The 22386-nt window shown below is 42.5% G+C and overlaps 1 protein-coding gene across 1 annotated transcript in view; it reads right to left on the reverse strand.

Moving 5' to 3' along the window:
* LOC126267197 (uncharacterized) overlaps positions 1-18655 on the reverse strand; it is a 237151-nt gene extending 218496 nt beyond the window's left edge. Inside the window, exon 1 of the mRNA XM_049972166.1 lies at positions 18500-18655. Coding sequence (XP_049828123.1) covers positions 18500-18589 — 90 coding nt within the window. The 5' untranslated portion in view covers positions 18590-18655. The remainder of the gene's footprint in view (positions 1-18499) is intronic.
* Between the last annotated feature and the right edge of the window lie 3731 nt (positions 18656-22386).

The following is a 22386-nucleotide window of genomic DNA, read 5'->3' on the forward strand; positions in this document are numbered from 1 at the left end:
CAGGACTAGAATTTATTGCCACGAGCGCTGTGCGCACTAACCAGCTACCTGGCTCTTTTATCCTGGAAACGTAACGAGGTCTCGCGACGTGCAAATGAGAAACGAGACACTTCGTTTCAATAGGTTCAGCTACTTTTAATCCAAAGGATTTGGTGATGAGTTGAATTTCGTCGTCTTGAAGAGACCCGCTGCAAACACGGTCGAAACATTAGTTTAAAGTTGTTTTTTGCTGCGTAATAACGCGGCTTAGTAGCCAAAATTATTTTATTCAGTTTCAAACTATTTACGACTTCGCTATCACTGCTGAACAGCTAAGAAACAAGTAGCCCTTATTATAGACCTATCTATATGGACTTCATTTTTCAAGTGAAAAGAACGCTAACATCTAGGGACTAGGTCCGTGGTATCAAAGATTCGTTGACGAATAACTATAGGGCTTATGACGATTTATGAACAGATTTGAAAACATTCTACATTATACAGTAATGAGTCTTTTATTATCAATCCAATCGCACATTTAGAAAAATCTTATGTTTATATTATGCAGCATGCTCGTGGTCTCGCGGTAGCATTCTCGCTTTCCGAGCACGGGGTCCCGAATTCGATTTTCGGCGGGGTCAGGGATTTTCACCTGCCTCGAGATGACTGGGTGTTGTTGTGTCGACTTCATCATCGTCATTCATCCCCATTACGGTCGGAGGAAGGCAATGCCAAACCACCTCCGCTAGCACCTTGCCTAGGACGGCGGTGCGGGTCTCCCGCATCGTCTCCTATGCTCTGTCAAGGAGTATGGGATTTCATCATCATCATCATTGTTACCATCTACTACAGAACCATTATTATTTTCAACATCGCAGAAGGGAATTAGCTGTTTTGTTTTACTTTCTGACACGAGTGGATCGCATTTCCTACATTTAGACAAGGAAGTAACGAACAAGCTGACGCGAAAACAAGTTGAAAAATTTGTGTTCTCTGTCGTGCAAAGTCGTCTATATGTTTAAAATATGAGAAGTTCCTTTCAAGGTCTCCGGTAAAAAAAAAAAAAAAGAAAGAAAAGAAAACAGCCTTTTCAATGGCTCTGAGCACTATGGGACTTAACATCTGTGGTCATCAGTCGCCTAGGAACTACTTAAACCTAACTAACCTAAGGACACCAAACACATCCATGCCCGAAGCAGGATTCGAACCTGCGACCGTAGCGGTCACGTGGTTCCTGACTGAAGCACGTAGAACGGCACAGCCACACCGGCTGGCAGCATTTTCAAATATTTTAGGCTCAATCTCAGGTCTAATGACTTTTTGAAGCTTTTACACTGTCACAAAAATTTAAGTGAATGAAATACCAATCATCTGATCCGAATGATGTAGTTTTACATACTACCAACAGATACTGTTCACAATCCGTATTTTATACAAGATAGGAAGGAATTTCTGAGATTTTAAGCAACGTTAAATGGGTTTGCTCACGGGACAACTGACTCATTTTTCTGCATTGCCATGTCGTAAATCAGAGCTGCAATGAGTCTTTTGTAAACCAATGAAATCGATTTCTAGATTCAGTCATTACAAACTGTCTGAAATAATAGTAGTCGCTTGTGGTACAGAAACAGATGATGACCTGCATATTATGTAGCTGTCTCATTCAGCACTGATAAATTGTCTTACTTACTTTTACTGGTAGTTTCACCTCTGTTCGCACGTTAAAACCAGTATCGAGTTAGTCCGACGTCTTATGAATTGAATAACGATGCGTTTTATGCCTTTTCTTTAAAAAAAATTCGAAATGAACACATTTGAGTTAAGAATTCTATATATCATGTACAGTTAATTTTTGAGCAAGGTGGTATTCTTAATGCAGTTGCCAATCAAGTAACAGGGACAGTCTCATCGCATGATTATCCCTCTAGGGCCCATGGCAGATGCAACCAGGCGTGACGCAACGATATGTGAAACTTTCTCTGGCTTGAATATGAGCTGCATCAGGGTTAATCATATGCTGCATAATGACGCCCCATACAACAGGTGTTTCACGCCGAGCACAAGCTTAACTTTCAACATTCGTATACGGGTCATTGTCCTTCCCATTAAAAACATCTAGGTGTTAGAAATCAGAACCGGCTGTCGAAAATACTGATACGGTGTACTAAATCGTGTATCTCTAGACTAGTCGCACAGGAGGTCTACGCCCAATATATTAATAGTTGAGCATTCCCTTTTACACTAGTTCAGTTTGCTAAAAAACAAGAATTAACTTGTTGTGCAAATGTTATCAAAGATATCATCGGAACATCAGAATCAACCTCGGTGCATAGTTTGTGCCCGACTGGAAATCTACTAGCATAAATATTATTATAGTTTCCACATGACACAATACTTGGTGTTAAGTTTGTTTCTGATAGTCCGATGATGAGCACTACCGAAATGCGTCGATGAAATTTTCATGGCAAGTGATTTGTTATTGTTTAGCGATCTGAAGCGGTGTTACGGATGTGCCCAGTTTCGTTACGAATGTGTGTACGTTTGTGTGTGAGAGAGACAGAGACTAACAAATAGGAAGACGGATAAAGAACAGAGGGTCATCGCAAAGAGATTCTCCTGCTTTACTTCACAGTATAAAATGTTTACCAATGACATCTAAATGTTCACTTAATATTCCATATAGTTGCCGTGTGTAGCGCCTGAGCGGCAGGTTTAGCTTGTTGCTGCGTTATTTTCATTTCCCGTTTCCTACGATTCACTCCCCGCGGCACCACCACAGTGTCACCGCCGTTCGATTAACAGCGGAGTACGTTTATTGCTATATTTATACTTCGCAAGTCATCATATGGTGTGTGGTAAGACTTCTTTGTTTACCACAGAGATTTCCCCACTTCCCTGTTCCAGTGGCGAATGGCGCGCGGAAGAAAGATTATTGGTAGGCCGTGTAAGTCCGAACCTCTCTAATTTTGCCTTAATTATGTTTTCGCGAGTTAGAGGAAACGTAGGAGCAAGCAATATGTTCGACAAATATGCTAGGAAACAACCGTCTCGGAATATTAACAGTAAACCACACTGCGATGCAAACTGCCTCTGTTTTGGAGTTGAATGAGGATTTCCGTGACGCTTTTTCGATTGAGAAGCAAACCTGTGGCGAAAGGCGGTGCTCTTGGGATCTCCTCTACTTCCTCTATCAGTCCTATCTGCTAAGTGTCTCACAGGGGCGAGCAGTACTCAAGTAATGGTCGAAGGATAATTTTGTAGGCCGCTACTGCGTTTTGCGTCCCTCAGCCGCCGAACAGTGAAAGACTTGATTCCACCTTTCCATAAGTTCGCCGAACAATAACATCCGTGTTGATTCCGCTAACTTTCGGCTGGCGGCGCTTCGCTACTCCATTCCACTGCTGCGCAGGTGACGAATCCGCTTGAAACGTCCACATTAATTGAACAATCGTTTTTTACTTGCTGAAGGCGAGAAACCAGTGAATAAGTACTGCAGAATGTCTAAAGTTTATGATGAAGGTTGTATGAATAGTGCAAATTTTTACAAGTGGGTAGACCAGTTAAAAGTGGTCGCGACTCAGTGTCTGACGAACACCGTTCTGGTCAACCAGTTGCAGTTTCAACTCCATCACTTGAAAGTTGAATTGATGGCATTATTCGAGCCTACTGCTGTGTGACTATGGAAATAGTAGTTGATAAGGTTCAAGTTAGTAATGGTACAGTTTATAACGTTATCTGTAACTAGCTGAAGTACCGCAAAACATGTGTAAGAGCGGTCCAAAAGGAGTTGATGCGACTACACAAGGAAACAAGATTGAGAATGTGCATAGAGCTAAAGGAACGTTACGAAAGAGGAGATGAACACTTCCTCAACAAAATTTTAGATTGTGATGAAACTTGGGCCAGAATCAAAAAGACAAAGCATGGAGTGGAAGCACACCAACTCACTTGTAAAAAAAAAAATCATAACCTAATCATCAGCAGGAAAAGTCATGTTGACAGTGTTTTGGGATGCTGAAGGTACAGTTTTTTTGTGATTATCTCGAAGAGCAGGGTACAATGAACAGCCAATACTAGTCGGGTTTGCTTTTAAACAAGTTGAAGCCAATAATGAGAGAGAGACGTCGTGGATCTCAGAGGGAAGGTGTGCTTCTCCAGCAAGACAACACACGTCCTCACATTGCTCAACTAACCAGTGAAATCGTTGACAAAATGGGCTGGGAAATACGTCCTCATTCCCCTCACAGTCCTGATTTATCAACTAGTGATTTCCATTTGTTTGGTGAAATAAAGGAGGCATTACGTGGGATGAGGTTCCAGGAAAGTTTGTGGGAAATTTGTTCAAACATCAAGATGAAGGGTTCTTTGCAAACGGAATTAGAAAATAGAAAAGCTTGTAGGCCGTTGGAACAAGTGCATAAATGATCAAAGGGATTATGTTCAAAAGTAGAAAAAGTATTGTTTTGTAAAAATAAACGCTTTTCTCTCCAGATCAATTTATCTCTTTAATTATTGAATTATCCTCATATACGGCCGCTCCCTTTCAAATCGCTCAGTACGCATTCTCCTAGATACTTAACGGATGTAACTGATTCCAGTGGTAGTTTCTGCAAGTGTGCAATCACACAATAAAGGGTCTTTGTGCCTACGTATTCGCAGTACGTTACATTTGTTTGTGTTGAGGGTTAATTACCACGCGCCGCGGCAAGCGTCAGTTATCTGCAGGTCTTTCTGGATTTCGCTACAATTTTCTAGATATAACAGCATCATTCGCTAAAAGCTACTAGTTCACATACATATTGTGGAAATCAGTGGTCCTGTAACACTCCCCGTAAGCACATCTGGAGATCTCTCTCCTTTAAGAATTCCATTCGTACTCTCTTTGCTACAACACACAATTGTCAACTTTATTTTTATAGATTTTCGACCATGAAAAGCCTGTACGCTTAATGTGGAGACGTTTTATTTTTAGCGCGAGAGGCACAATATATTATTTTATTTACTGTTTTCAATAAAATTATTGTGTGGTCAGTCTATCGACCGTAATTTGAATTTTAGAGCAATAATTCCAGTCCGTTACCTTTTATATTATTTTTTAATTTACAGAAGTTAACTGTAGCTCTAATGTGACAAGTACAATTGCGTTTAACACCACGCAAATGATACAGATTGTTCAAAAAATGGTTCAAATGGCTCTGAGCACTATGGGACTTAACTGCTGTGGTCATCAGTCCCCTAGAACTTAGAACTACTTAAAACTAACTAACCTAAGGACACCACACACATCCATGCCCGAGGCACGATTCGAACCTGTGACCGTAGCGGTCACGCGGTTCCAAACTGTAGCGCCTAGAATCGCACGGCCACACCGGCCGGCCACAGATTGTTGTTTAAGGTAGTTCACCTCAGTAAACAGTACTAATCATGGTTCAGCTGTGAATGTGAATTGACAAGATACGTGTATCGAGTTTTTAAACGTGGTAGTGGTATGTCTTCGTTCTCTTATATACAATCTATTATTGTATTTTTAGTAAAAAAAAATACTTCTCGTTTATTCTGACGACGATTTGGCTGAAATGCTTTAGGTTTTCTACATATTATTCGTGGCGCTTCCTTCAAGGGATATGGGAAGCCTCTTTCAAGTGATGGTTTGTAGATGTCTCCGTAAATTGTACAGAGAAGCGTGATTACTCGATAAAGAGGCACGGAAGGCTGTGGGTTTCTTACGCCAAGACGCTCAGGAAATATCTGTGAACTATCCCTGGACGTTTCTGGTCCCATTCATTCTAAGTGTGTACAAAAGGAGTGATTTAGGCCATTTTCCGCAACTAATTACACTTCTTTTAGACTCGGGAAAATCGGGAACAACTGAGGCAGCTACTGCTAACAATGGCCTATCTAGTCGTAAATATAGCGCAGACACGGCAATGAGGTTTTTTATTAATACACTCCTAATGCCTCTCGTTTACTGACTATGCAAAATATGAATCCTTTAAGTACCATATGATGGTCTTAGTCCTTATTGAGAAGTGTAAGGCCGTCTGTAAAAGGCATTTACGGTACAACGAACTCAGTATTGAAGCTCTACCAGTGATGACAGACAAAAACAGTGGGACCTGCACGGATTTTATTTCACTTACTACCACATGCGTCATTACAGCTTCAAAAACGACTATTCTAAAGATTTTCAGACCTTCCACACCTCCACAAAAGATTTACGACAGGTTCGCAAACACAGGCATTCGGTTTCTGAGGCAACTGGCATCACCTCCCGTTTTCCACTCCTGCACCATAAATTGCATCCTTTTCTTATCGTCATTCTTCTCACTGGTTCGATGTGGCTCTCCACAAATTGCTCCCCCGGTGTCAAACTCTTCTTCTTAGCAACTTGAATGCGTGGTATGTTAAGCCGACTGTGGGATAATTGTCACACTTACATTCCTATGCTATCTTTGGATTTTTGCCGACGACATTATTCTGGAAGTATCATGGTACGTCTCAAGATTCATACATTCTACAAATGAGGTTTAATAGTCGTTTAGTTCCTGCTTTCCCCCAACTATTTTAGTAATCCCGAAGGAATGTTATCTGTGCCTTACGCCTTTTTCAGTCACAAGTCTTCCAAAGCTCTGTTAGATTCTGACTCTCATACTGTATTCCCTGTGTCCAATTTCTTTTATCACGTCATCCGACGGTCCCTCCTCTTTGTACAAGTCTTATATCTCTTTCCACCTAACTCCCTCCACTTGGTCCAAAAAGTCTAAGTAGGAAAAACGTTTGGGAAAAATTTGTTATTTTAAAACTATAGTTAGATTTTCAAAAGCAAAACATTTTTTCGATACATCAATATCCGAAACAAAAATTCGTCCTTAAATTGTTTCCCTAACAAGTACTGCTCACTATCGAAGATTAATTCTATCGAAATAGAAAAACTAACATTTTTATGGGAAAACATTGTTTTACTATAAGGAAAACTTTTTCACGTTCAAAACTACGTTTTGAGCACCAACTAAGGAACTTGCGAACACTAAAAGGATGTGGCATTTTCTGTTTTCCTTTTTATCACTTCAAAGTTCCTTTTTAATTTTTCCTTATATTTTTTCTTTTGTTTAGCGCATTTAGTGGTTCGTTGCCTTCGGAGGCCCCGAGGCACAGCTCCAGTCGGTGCAGCCTAGTTACGCCCCTCGTTTATGGAAACATGAGTAATTACTAATCGAAAACAGTGTTGGGAAATAGTCATTTGCATGCGGAACTGCTGTTTGATTACTATAAACTGTGAAGTATTTTCAGCTGGACTTTACAACAATAAGATGCATACCCAGTAAGCGTAAGTTCGACACTGATCACAATGCGTTAACGTAAATCAAACATTCCTGAAAACTTCAGGAATGAGTTCTGCCATTTAATAGTTAATCGAGTGCGTAATACTTCCTGTTAAATTTGCTTCCGGCTGTACTTCTCCTAGTACTCGTACACGTCAGACATAAACTTCGGAGCTACAGAGCGCGCCCCTGTATCCGAGAGAAACTGGGCTCTCTGGAACAAGACGGCTGTTTGTCACTCGTGAAGTCCCATTTAGACCGCAGTCTTCTGGTGACGGGAAAATAGTTTGCGAGCCTGTTACACACCAAGTGCGAATCATCAGCGCTCACTTGTCAGCGTGAAGTAGAGTCAAGTGCAACAGCACTGCAGACAATGGGCGGTACCTTCGACGATGGTTCTGCAAAACGTATTTGAGTGTTGGGATGACAGAGAAGAAACGGAAGAGCAATAGAGGAAAAGGGCTGTGAGCCACAGTGTTAGGGAGCATGTAACGATTAGCCACCCCATTTCAGACACCAATAACTTATTGAAATATCCTACTGTCTCGAAGAAACATTAGAACAAATAATATCCAGGAAACGCTCACTAGCCAATATTCGTTTACACGTGAGGATGTCAATGAGCCTCACTACAGGCAAGGAATAAATGGAAAGAACTCACTTTTTGGCATGAAACATTCAAAACAATCTTATGGCAACAGTAAATTCCTTAAAAAGAGTACCGTTTTCCACACTGCGCAACAAAACTGAATTTGTTTTGTAAGTGTCCCAGTCAGACGCATAACTTTGAAATTTTTGCTCAAAGATGCCAAAACCTTCGTCTGTAAGGGCAAAAGGGTGGCGCCCTGCAACGTCACCCTCAGGCTCACTGGCAACCGATTTCAACGCAGTTCTGCCCAAACCCGCCAGGCACGTTTCGCACGATGTGAAGGTCGTCACACACCCTCTTAATCACATTTCACCCCTTCTTTTGACGCCTCGGTGATGGGGGTCACAACCGCGACAACCAGAGTTGAAAACACGTGGTTTTCTTATGGGTGTCTGGGGAATATATTTCACACACATCGTCGCTCAAAATCGACACGAAAACGTCTCAGTTGATGGCACAAAGGGAGTCAATGAAAACACCCCATCGCTTAGGACGGTTCGTAGAGCTATGAGCAATAGGTGGACGTTCTTTACAACTTTAGAGCCTGCTGTCACTCCCTGGGCGTTTCAACCACCCTACAAGTACTTCGTGGGGTTGCTACCCCACTGAACGTGATCTGATCCCTTCGGAGTGCAGCGCGACCGCAATTTTTGCTCTGCTGTACAACTTGGAGCAACTAGTGACCGTTAAAAACCACCTAGGAAATGTAGTCCATCAACAAGGGAGGCAGCTTACAAAAGCCTCGTTCGACCAATGCCTGAATATTGCTCGCCCTTATGTGATCCGTATCAGGTATGACTGATGGAGGAAGTAGGTTCAAATGGTTCAAATGGCTCTGAGCACTATGGGACTTAACATCTGTGGTCATCAGTCCCCTAGAACTTAGAACTACTTAAACCTAACTAACCTAAGGACATCACACCAGCCATGCCCGAGGCAGGATTCGAACCTGCGACCGTAGCAGTCGCGCGGTTCCGGACTGAACACCTAGAACCGCTAGACCACCGCGACCGGCGGAGGAAGTAGGGAAGATCCGAACAAGAGCAGTGCGTTTCATTAGATGTTCTTTTAGAAACCACAAAAGCGACATGAAGACGACCAATCAACTCCAGTTGCTGACGCTGCAGGAGAGAAATTACGACATCGTATGTTCATAGAAGAGATAACAAAAAAAAAAATGGTTCAAATGGCTCTGAGCACTATGGGACTTAACTCCTGGGATCATCAGTGCCCTAGAACTACTTAAACCTGACTAACCTAAGGACATCACACAGATCCATGCCCGAGGCAGGATTCGAACCTGCGACCGTAGCGATCGCGCCGTTCCAGACTATAGCGCCTAGAACCGATCGTCCACACCGTCCGGCAAGAGATAACAAATATATTGTTGCTCTTATGTACAGGGTGATTATAACTAAAATTAAACTTTCAAAACACTGTAGAACTAAGACCACTTCTCAGAATGACGTCAAACTGTAACGGAATGTTATCGGAGAAGAGGGAAAACATATGGCAGAAGAAAAAAAAAATTATGTGGAAATTGATCAATGGATGGCGCTCTATGTGTCACAATGCGTAAATGAAAACACCTGTCATGCGCATGACCCATTGAAGTTGGTATAAACAATCCGGGTACACGGCTTTTCCTCCTTTCGCATCTGCGACGTGCGCCATGACTGTCTCAATGCAGGATCGCGCTCTGCTTGTAAAGCCGTTTTACAAGAATGATGACTGTGCACACGTCGCCCTGCAGAAGATCCGGAGACTGAAGGCATTGGTCCGTTGACTGCCGTGGGTCTGGAGAAAATGATACGGAAATTCCAACAGACGGGTTCTTTTGGTGTGCAATGTGGTAGAGGGAGGAAACGAATTGATTCGACGTCAGTGGAAGCAGTGGCCGCAGCAATGAAGGAGGAGACGAGTAATACTGTGTAAACATGTAGTGTACGGAGAATTGCGTAAAATCTTACGAAATGTCCTCCTTTGCTATCCGTTCAAAATTACTCATGTCCTCGAGTTGCTTCCTGTATACATGCCAGCAAGAGAGACTTTTGGTATAGAATTTCTTGCTCGCATGGAAGTGGGCAATGACTGGCCGCAGAAAAAATTGTAGACAGATGAAGCCCACTTCCATCCGACAGGATACGTCATAAACAAAATTGCTGAATATGGGCAACGGATAATCCATGCGCAAATTAACTAGTACCACTTCATCCTGAAAAGGTCACTCTGTGGTGCGGATTTACAACAGCACTTATCATAGGTCCATATGTTTTCGAAGAGACAGGTGCTTTCGGTCCTGTTACCTCTACCATCATTGGTAAGCGCTACGAGTGACTTTTGCGCAACCACGTCATTCCATTTCTCCAACAGCGCGGAGTCCCACGCGAAACAAATGTCACAGCAGTGTATCATCATAAATCCATGCTCAACTTGCCCAGAAAAATCCAAACAACTCAACCTCAGCTGCTCGAGATTTGGACACTCATTCTCCACGACAATACTCGCCCGCATATTGGCAATATTGTAGCCCAAAAACTAGGCGAATACTGATAGAAAATGTTGCCGCATCCTCCCTACAACCCGAACACGAGTCCACGGGACTGACTTGTTCACGAAATGGAAGTCGTTATCTTTCTCTGGAAGAGCTTTCTACCACCGTTGCCGGAACCATTCGACAGATGAACAAAAGTAGTTTCCTGGATGAAATAATAAAGCTTCCGAGAAGTTGGGATTCAATTAGAATAGCAGGGAGACTATACTGAAGGATTGTAAAGAGATACTGAAAAAATTGTAAGTAAAAAGAAATTAGTGTGCACTATTTATGAAATAACCCTCGTACAATGAATATGCAGTGGAATTACCTACTTTGTTATCCCATATTTATCGATAATCTCCTGCGCAGCAAAGAGTTTCAAGTAACTGAGAAAGAGCTCTTGTAACTCTTGCGTACAATAAAGCGAAAATATCGGACGCACATGTTTATACTGCAATACTGCTGACATTCGAGTGTTGTAGGATTCTAGAGCACGTCCCAACCACAAACATTATAACATCACTGCAGGAAATAAAGCTTCTCTATAAAATCAACTCATGCGAAACGCAGCTGGAATTCATACAGTACATGTTGCAAACAACTTTTGCAGGGGAACAGGTAGATCCCGTCTTCATAGATTTACTACAGCGTCAACTACTAACTTCGGAAATTTTTTACTGGCTCGACTACTAACTTTGGACAAATATGACTGTCTGGAAAAACATTTAATTAATAGAACCCATCGTGTTATACCTCACGAATGAAAGTAGCAGTGGGTTTGCCCGAAGGCAGCGTGATAATACCTCAAATGTTCTCAGTGTACACGAACTGTTTGTTGGTTAGGATCGGCAGCACTAAGAGATTATTCACTGACGATGCTGTTGTCTAGAGGAAAGTATCGTCGATACACGATCGCAAGGAAATGTTGAAAGACTTGCTCAAAAACTTCGTTTGGTGCAATGGATAAATATTAGATCATGCACACAGCAATACAATCCGGTAGTAGCCGATTACTGGATGGATGATGAACATCTTGAGGGCGTTGCATCGTATAAGTATGTAACAGTAGTACTGAGAAGCGATATAAAATGGGACGATGACGCAAATTGATATTAGGGAACAGAAATGACAGATTGCTTGGGCCTCAAGTCGGCATGACAACAGACATCTAACGAATTCAGAGACGCTCTGTTAGGACCGAAACAGGTTGATATTATGAAAGTGCATTAGAAAGGCTCGTTGGGCTTTAAATAGTAATCATCGGAAGAGACACAACTTAGTTCTCGTAAGTTTAGAGAACCCGTATACGAAGAAGACCGTGCAACCTTTCTATTGTCAACTTAGTATACAGAGTAAAATATTCCCTGGGCCACTACAAAACACTGCCACGTTCTCTAAGTCATTTTCTGTATCATGGACTCGACCTTGGAACTATCTTTCTCAAAAATCAGAGAAATTAAATTCCTCTGAAACTTAAAAAGACAATTAATGACGCATGATATGGTATCACAGCTATCTCTTCGGCAGGGCGAGTCACTAGCTATTGCCACCAAGAATAACTTCGAAAGCATGGTAGGAGCTGAAAAGTTTGTGAAACAAAAGTTGCATGGGACAACGGGGGTCATAATATGATGTTGGTTTTTTTGTTGCTAGGTGGGGACGCTTCAGAGATATGAAGGTCAACTTCGCTGTTTTAAATGGGGTGCTATAATTTGGTATTTATTTCCTGATAGCGGCTATCGAGACTAATCCAATGATTTGCAACAGGAAGGTCTTCAAAGGTCAACGAAGGTCACAAAGATGGCATTAACGTCCATTTACAGGTGTTCGAAGTGATGACCGTTGGTATCAATGCAGTGCTGCAATCTTCTTATCGCAGATTAAGTGGTATTACTCATCACATCGGCATTTATCGAAGCACATGCTCTGACAATTCTGTCTCTCATATCTTCAGGTGTAGTTGGAACGTCTTTATAAACAATGTCTTTCACGAATCCTCTCAAGAAAAAATCCAGAGCCGTCATTTCTGGAGAACGAGCCGGGCACGACACATCTCCTCCGCGTCCAGTCCACCGATTTGGGAATTGTCTCTCCAACTCATTTCTAGCCATCAGCGATAAATGTGCCGGACACCCATCATGTTGATACCGCATTGTGTTTTTTGTCCCTAAAACTACTTCTTCCAATAACAGACCTAACGTTTCTTGCAGAAATGTAGTGTACTTCCTACCATTAAGATTTCCTTCGATGGAATAGGGGCCTATAATTCTGTCATCCAGAATCCCACACCATAGATTCACCGCCCACGGTTTTTGGTGTTCAACTTGCCGCAGCCAACATGAATTTTCAGTTGCGCAGTAATGCATGTTATGCAAATTAACATTTTCATGGTTCGTGAATGTAGCCTCGTCAGTAAATAAAATCAAATTAATAAATGTGTTATCCGTCTGAATCTGAAGTTGAGCCCATCGGCAGAATTCAATGCGACACATAGAGTCCGTACCAGTTAATTCTTGATGGAGACTGATTGGTAAGCATGATATTTATGGTGATGCAGAACACGAACAACACTACTCTGGCTCATGCCAGAGTCCCTTGCGATTTGACGTGCATATCACATGGATCTGAAACCACTGTGGAAAGAGTACCAATTTGCATTTCCTCGATAGTAACTTTCCTCTGCTGGATATGTTTCCGATGCGTTAAAGATCCAGTTGTTCTCAATTTATCATACGCATATTTAAATGTGCGACGTGTAGGACATCTTTCAGCATATATGTTGCTAGCTCTCACTGAGTTTCGTTGGTATTCTCCGAAAATGAGAAGCATATCGACTTGTTCTTCGAAGGAATGCATCATTCACATTCGCTTGAATCTACGATACTAGTCTTACCGTTCCTATTAGTGTTTTATTGCGAAACCGTCGTATGGTGTTTACACGTCAATGGCACATTAGATAGATACGCCGTATTCGGTGAATATTTACTATTTGAACGACATACGAGAGAGAATTGTCAGAGCATGTTCTTCGACAAGTACCTAAGTGATAAGGAATACCACTCAATCCGTGATAAGAAGATTGTAGCACTGCATTGATACCAATGGTCGTCACTTCGAACACCTTCTGTAAATGGACGTTCATGCCATCTTTTTTACCTTCGTTGACCTTCCTCCTGTTACGTGTATACAAAGATAATGAAGAGGGTGACAAGTCATTGGATTCGGCTCGATAGCCGCTATCAGAAAATAAGTAGCAAACTATAGCATAAAATTTTAAAAAAACAAATTTGACCTGCGTATCTCTGAAGCGACCCCACCTAGCAACAAGAAACCAACATCCCCCCAGCGTCCCATGCAACTTTTGTTCCATAAACTTTTCAGCTCCTATCATACTTTGTGAGTTATTCTTGTTGGCAATAGTTAGTGACTCACCCTGTATGTACTTGTATGCAGCTCGCTCTCTCCAAAAATCTCTCCCATGACTTTTCCCACCCCCTAGTCTACTGAGTTCTCTCGTTAAATTCTGCTCTTTCTTAACAGCCACCGTCACTGACATTCGGTATTCTCCTCCTTCACTACCCCTTCCTCTACTGGTAATGTTAAACACGGCCTCGAACTTGCTAAACTAACCAATGTCATTCTTAATGCTCTTTAATGTTATTAGTGTCAGTTATTATTATTGTAATTACTGTGAATGTTTTGTAGTACAATTGGTATGCGCTGTTGCTAGTCAGATGTAAGACAGAGCCATAAGGTCCTAATCTTTAATTTTTGACAATACTTGGTTGTAATAGCCAAGAAACTAACAAATGTCTGAATGATGGATTTAATGAAAGCACATGTAACTATTAAACCTGTAAATATTAGAAGTTTAAATTTAATTCATGTACATAATTTTACTGTTTATTGACTGAGGATCATTAAAATTAATGAAACTCACGTTTTTCTAAATACATTTTTGTAATGTGTTTATCTGACATGTTGCACACACAGGAGGATTCCCTCTTTTATGGGCCTATGGAATGAATAATTAATCTAATAAAATCTGATCTCTCTGGTCAGGCTAAATAAGCAATAAATAAATAAATATATCTTGTGTAGAGACAATGAGCATAAAATAAGAGATATGAGGGCACAAACAAACGCGCTTTTCCCTCGCTCAATGCATGAGTGGAGTAGTACAGAAAATCGATAATATTGGTACGAAGTACCCACCTCTTGCGGAGTATACATGTAGATGTAGAATGACAATGTTTGGGTTCACCGAAGACAGATCGGAGAGACTACCTCGTAGTTAGAGAGCAACTCTAGTCATGTTGATTGGTCCTTACGGTAAACATCCCCGCCGGACAGCTCAGCGGCTGTGATGGACCAACACGTGCTGCGTCGGCGTGCGGCATTCCTCCCCGTGGCGCTGTGACGCGCTCCACTTTCCCTTGGCGACCTTGAACGGAACCGTAGCCGCCCAGGAATTCCTTCGTTCTCACAGCGCAACACACTTCCGTCTTCTTACCGAGAACACTTGTCGGTCTGACGGCATGTCATTACAAGCTTTTGTGCACCGTGTTCACCACGGATGTGGCGTATTCGTATCAGGTGTAATGCCTGTATTTACAAGAAATAGTAAAGACACAAAGACCCGAAAATAATGGATCACATACGCGCACACTGTCCAATGAACAGTACCTTTAACGACTTTTTCACTCTCTCCCTCTGCCTGTATTGTTACGACATAGACGCACTCTGACGTAGTGAAGTTTATTCGTGAAGAAAGTATTAAAGCGATGTCTCTCTTTGGGAAAATTAAATATCACTACATATGGAGGCCACTTTTTCTTGCACGTATGGTACTTCATATCTTGAAAATGCAAAAACATTTCATGCTGCTGTACACACAGTGATGCAATCTGCCCTAACAAGGGTAATAACTAATTTCCACTTTGTTTCCGAAATGGTAATGGGGATGTTTTCATTCTCAGAGAATGTATACACTCTTATTTTAGCACATACCAAAGACTCCCTCGAGCTAGGCCAGCAATAAAATAATAGTAACTTGTACAGCCTATTAAGCAGCTTATTTCAACGTGTAATGTAACATGACATAAATCTCCGTTTCGCTTACACAATAAAATGAAGCTACAGGTGAGTCTTAGATTTGACCTAGTACAACATAGCACTGTTATTAGAAAGGTTTATTAATTAAGCCAAATTTTCAATTACTTGCTTCCATCGAGTGATTTGTTTTAAGTTCAGTATTATATTATGGAACAATCACGTTAAATATTGAAATTCTCTGTTAGTCAGCACTTCTTACAAGAACCGCGCTTATTCAGTAAGGAGTTGAAGGTAACCCAAGTGCCGACAGCTATCTTCACGCTGGGCGAGAGTAGCAAACTACGTACAGGTACTTGGTTTGACCATCCTCTTCTGCGTCCTTCCATCTATGACAACACTAACTACAACACAGCCTCGTCATAATCATCCTTGTCATACGTAACCACACTTCACACGTAGTAAAATACAAAGCGCGCGAGCGGTTGGGTGCGTGTGTGTATGTATGTGTGTGTGTGTGTGTGTGTGTGTGTGTGTGTGTGTAAGAAGCATCCAGCTCGTCGTGACAGAGTTTTCACCCTCTACTTCAGTGCACGATTATAAATACCACAGCCGGCCGCTGTGGCCGAGTGGTTCTAGGCGCCACAGTCCGGAACCGCGCTGCTGCTACGGTCGCAGGTTCGAATCCTGCCTCGAGCATGGGTGTATGTGATGTCCTTAGGTTGGTTAGGTTTAAGTAGTTCTAAATCTAGAGAACTGATGACCTCAGATGTTAAGTCCCTTAGTGCTTAGAGCCATCTGAACCATAAACATCATATAAAACTGACGCCCCCATGTTTACCTGATAATAGCTCACTCTAAGAATACACACTGTTTCCTCCTTCTTTCTTACACAGTCTCGCAACTTCTAGAGACGCATTAAAAGCTACCTCAAACGGCCTGAAACGAGTTCTAACCACCTCTTGAAGTCTTTGTAGTAATAATATTACCTACAATGTGAGAAATAGCCGCGTCCTGTGACAGAACCAACTTCAAGAACCTACGCCTTGCGGACGAGTTTGTGGCTGCAACCGCAAAATAGCACGAGAGTGGCAGCTCGAGATTACTGAGTAACCACCGTCTCCGTCACAGGTTTACGACTAGCGAACCGTAGCAGTGGCCGCAGGCAGGAGGTAATCTTCTCACGGAACAGTCGAAAGCTGCCTTACTTCGCTTCAGAAGAAAGTGCTAGCGGTTCGCACGACTTACACAGTTTCCACCTTTCTTTTGAATTTGTTCTTATCTTTCAGTATGTTTTTCTGTGTAACACAGTTCCAAAAGATCTGTTTACGTCTGTACTATTTCAAACGACAAGCAAAATTGCTGCAACTTTAGCCCGGTTTCTCAAACTCCTCAAAACGCCGCCACATATTTCCCATACAAGGAATGGATTAGACCTTATTTCCGAATATCCAATACCAATACCAATGCCAATAGCCTTGCGTCAGCTACTCGATTACGTGAAATCCAGTCACTCTCTCGTGAAACGGTATGCGTATGTAACACAACAGTGACAGTGTTTAATCTTTAAAAATTTACGTATAAAGCTTCAGCTGTATAGGCTTTGAAGATCACAAGCTTTATTCTTTGCTAGAATTTCTTTCTTTACTATAACTGAAGAAAATCGAAGCATTTGAGATGTGGCGTTTCAGAAACCTCCTGAAAATACAATCGAAACAAATGTGGCGGCTGTCGATAGAATCGGCGAGGAAATCAATATGTCGAAAAAAATCACTAAAACAAAGGACTTAAGATATTAGGGAATAACTTCGGAGACCTGTACAGGACAAAAACCGTAAGGGTTGATATAGGTTAGAATACGTAAATCAGTAACTGAGGACGGTGGATGTAGACACTACTCTGAGATGAAGAGATTGGCACAAGACGCAAATCGTGGCAAGCAGCATCAAACCAGTCGGAAGCTTGCCGAAGAAAAGTAAAAAAGCGGTTTTACTCGTGTGTCACTTGGTGCAGCTATCTTTTGTAACGTATGAAGGACAGGAATTGAGAAGTGGCTGAGACAGGATGTGTTATCTGGCAAGAACAATATTAGAACTTCGTCCAGTGAAGGATTTCGTTTTGTGTGATTTTACAAATACTTGACCCGAGTGCGGGATGGACCTTTCGGTGAATCCATAGCCGAATTTCTCTTACACATTTATAGTACACAATCCTTCATGGTCGCTACATGTTAAAAGGTGAACCGACCTTTGTTCCTCGCTTGTACAGAGCTTTATAAGATGTGTAGTTAGCCATCAAATTCAGGTAATACACATCACAGCTGCAATAGTACAGTGAGCTATTTATGCTGCTAGGGACAAATTTCTTGCATCCTTTACTCATATTTAGTATTATACTGTCACCGTCCTGGCGAATATTAACATTGCTTTCTACACTTATACGCATTCTGTGAACAACACAGTGGAAGCCAACTTTCTCTCCCTTCGAATCCAGCAGCGGAGTAGCCGACTGTTGTCTGGAACATTGCCATGGTTTACCAGGCATGAATCTATTGAAGGTGTTACGTCCTTACACGTTCCTCCTAAGAACCGGCTCAAACCAGCCAGCTATCGGGAGCGAACAGCTTGCATTGAGCTACAGTAAAGCTTGAGATTTTGTAGATTCTTGAATAGCCGTTTCATTCAACAACAAAAACGCTCTAGATGAGACACACGATCTAGATGGAATCTTTAGATTTGAATACCGACGGAAAGTTTGTAGTTACAAAATATGTCCCGCAGCGTTTTGTGGGCCACATAATTCCATCAAGCACTTTCCTAACAACAATGGTTCAGGCAGTTGGGCAGACTGCGGTGCTCCACCAAAGCCCGTAGGGAAGGAAATCCACGCAGCCGTCCAGCGACAACTCGCAGGTTCCATCGGCTACCGCCACCTGCGGGACGAGCGGCGCTGGGACCTCACCTTGTCGACGCAGGAGACGATGACGCGGTCCAGCGGCGACTTGGAGTCGTGCGCATGCGCGGCGCGCTCCCTGCACCAGGCTGCGCCCATCGCTGAGCAGACGCTGTGGGCTGTCGCACTCCCGCTGACTCTGTCGGCCGCTGCGCGCAGACTGGAAGGCTGTGGGCCAGCGCCAGCCTCCCCACCCCACGGCGTGCCGCGGAGCTGCCGGCAGCCGCGGGCTCACGTGTCTCGCCGGCCGGCACCGGGTACCGCGCCTCCAAGCCGCCAAGGTCGCCGCTGCTCGCGCGCTGCGCACTATTTGCATACATCGTAATAATTGTATTAGGTGTCCCGCGGGAACAGGCACCGGGAAAACATTGACAGTGCACAAATGGTTCAAATGTCTCTGAGCACTATCGGACTTAACTGCTGTGGTCATCAGCCCCTAGAACTTAGCACTACTTAAACCTAACTAACCTAAGGACATCACACACATCCATGCCCGAGGCACCATTCGAAACTGCGACCGTAGCGGTCACGCGGTTCCAGACTGTAGCGCCTAGAAACACTCGGCCACTCCGGCCGGCGGCAGTGCACATCCAAAAACTTCAGGCCAGAGGCTCCCTTCTCTCTACCATCCTAATGCCAAGGCTCTTTTTTCTTGTTTTCTTTTTTTTTTCCTAGGTGAAAATTAATTTTCGGCTTTCTTGATTTCAGTAATATGTTCTACATCTACATCCATATTCCGCGAGCCACCTGACGGTGTGTGGTGGAGGGTACCTTGAGTACCTCTATCGGCTCTCCCTTCTATTCTAGTCTCGTATTGTTCGTGGAAAGAAGGATTGTCGGTATGCGTCTGTGTGGGCTCTAATCTCTCTGATTTTATCTTCATGGTCTCTTCGCGAGATATACGTAGGAGGGAGCAATATACTGCTTGACTCTTCGGTGAAGGTATGTTCTCGAAACTTTAACAAAAGCCCGTACCGAGCTAATGAGCGTCTCTCCTGCACAGTCTTCCACTGGAGTTTATCATCTGAAAAGGGAAATGCAAAGGCTCAATCTAGATATAGTAGGGGTCAGTGAAGTGAAGTGGAAGGAAGACAAGGATTTCTAGTCAGATGAGTATCGGGTAATATCAACAGCAACAGAAGGTAGGGCAGAGGGTTTGTTACTGTGAACAGTTCAGTGACCGGGTTGTTCTAATCAGAATCGACAGCAGACCAACACCGACAACGATAGTTCAGGTATACATTGCGACGTCGCAAGCTGAAGATGAACAGATAGAGAAAGTGTATGAGGATATTGAAAGGGTAATGCAGTATGTAAAGGGGAACGAAAATCTAATAGTCATGGGCGACTGGAATGCAGTTGTAGGGGAAGGAGTAGAAGAAAAGGTTACAGGAGAATATGGGCTTGGGACAAGAAATGAAAGAGGAGAAAGACTAATTGAGTTCTGTAACAAGTTTCAGCTAGTAATAGCGAATACCCTGTTCAAGAATCACAAGAGGAGGAGGTATACTTGCAAAAGGCCGGGAGATACGGGAAGATTTCAATTAGATTACATCATGGTCAGACAGAGATTCCGAAATCAGATATTGGATTGTAAGGCGTACCCAGGAGCAGATATAGACTCAGATCACAATATACTAGTGATGAAGAGTAGGCTGAACTTCAAGACATTAGTCAGGAAGAATCAATACGCAAAGAAGTGGGATACGGAAGTTCTAAGGAATGACTAGATACGTTTGAAGTGCTCTAACTCTATAGATACAGCAATAAGGAATAGCGCAGTAGGCTGTACAGTTGAAGGGTAATGGACATCTCTAAAAAGGGCCATCACAGAAGTTGGGAAGGAAAACATAGGTACAAAGAAGGTAGCTGCGAAGAAACCAGGGGTAACAGAAGAAATACTTCAGTTGATTGATGAAAGGAGGAAGTACAAACATGTTCCAGGAATATCAGGAATACAGAAATGCAAGTCGCTGAGGAATGAAATAAATAGGAAGTGCAGGGAAGCTAAGACGAAATGGCTGCAGGGAAAATGTGAAGACATCGAAAAAGATATGATTGTCGGAAGGACAGACTCAGCATACAGGAAAGTCAAAACAACCTTTGGTGACATTAAAAGCAACGGCGGTAACATTAAGAGTGCAACGGGAATTCCACTGTTAAATGCAGAGGAGAGAGCAGATAGGTGGAAAGAATACATTGAAAGCCTCTATGAGGGTGAAGATTTGTCTGATGTGATAGAAGAGAAACAGGAGACGATTTAGAAGAGATAGGGGATCCTTTATTAGAATCGGAATTTAAAAGAGCTTTGGAGGACTTACGGTCAAATAAGGCAGAAGGGATAAATAACATTCCATCAGAATTTCTAAAATCATTAGGGGAAGTGGCAACAAAACGACTATTCACGTTGGTGTGTAGAATATATGAGTCTGGCGACATACCATCTGACTTTCGGAAAAGCATCATCCACACAATTCCGAAGACGGCAAGAGCTGACAAGTGCGAGAATTATCGCACAATCAACTTAACAGCTCATGCATCGAAGCTGCTTACAAGAATAATATACAGAAGAATGGAAAAGAAAATTGAGAATGCGCTAGGTGACGATCAGTTTGGCTTTAGGAAAAGTAAAGGCACGAGAGGGGCAATTCTGACGTTACGGCTAATAATGGAAGCAAGGCTGAAGAAAAATCAAGACACGTTTATACGATTTGTCGACCTGGAAAAAGCGTTCGACAATATAAAATGGTGCAAACTGTTCGAGATTCTGAAAAAAAGTAGGGGTAAGCTATAGGGAGATACAGGTCATATACAATATGTACAACAACCAAGAGGGAATAATAAGAGTGGGCGATCAAGAACGAAGTGCTCGTATTAAGAAGGGTGTAAGACAAGGCTGTAGCCTTTCGCCCCTACTCTTCAATCTTTACATCGAGGAAGCATTAATGGAAATAAAAGAAAGGTTAAGGAGTGGAATTAAACTACAGGGTGAAAGGATATCAATGATACGATTCGCTGATGACATTGCTATCCTGAGTGAAAGTGAAGAAGAATTAAATGATCTGCTGAACGGAATAAACAGTCTAATGAGTACACAGTACGGTTTGAGAGTAAATCGAAGAAAGACGAAGGGAATGAGAAGTAGTAGAAATGAGAACAGCGAGAAACATCAGGATTGATGGTCACGATGTCAATGAAGTTAAGGAATTCTGCTACCTAGGCAGTAAAATAACCAATGACGGACGGAGCAAGGAAGACATCAAAAGCAGACTCGCTATGGCAAAAAAGGCATTTCTGGCCAAGAGAAGTCTACTAATATCAAATACCGGCCTTAATTTGAGGAAGAAATTTCTGAGGATGTACGTCTGGAGTACAGCATTGCATTGTAGTTAAACATGGACTGTGGGAAAACCGGAACAGAAGAGAATCGAAGAATTTGAGATGTGGTGCTATAGACCAATGTTGAAAATTAGGTGGACTGATAAGATAAGGAATGAGGAGGTTCTACGCAGAATTGGAGAGGAAAGGAATATGTGGAAAACACTGATAAGGAGAAGGGACAGGATGATAGGACATCTGCTAAGACATGAGGGAATGACTTCCATGGTACTAGAGGGAACTGTAGAGGGCAAAAACTGTAGAGGAAAACAGAGATTGGAATACGTCAAGCAAATAATTGAGGACGTAGTCTGCAAGTGCTACTCTGAGATGAAGAGGTTAGCACAGGAAAGGAATTCGTGGCGGGCTGCATCAAAACCAGTCAGTAGACTGATGACAAAAAAAAGAAGAAATCTACTCTGTAGGAAACAGCATGGGTTTCGAAAAAGACGGTCGTCTGAAACCCAGCTCGCGCTATTCGTCCACGAGACCCAGAGGGCCTTAGACACGGGTTCACA

The sequence above is a fragment of the Schistocerca gregaria genome, chromosome 4 (assembly GCF_023897955.1).
Source record: "Schistocerca gregaria isolate iqSchGreg1 chromosome 4, iqSchGreg1.2, whole genome shotgun sequence".
Lineage (NCBI taxonomy): Eukaryota > Metazoa > Arthropoda > Insecta > Orthoptera > Acrididae > Schistocerca > Schistocerca gregaria.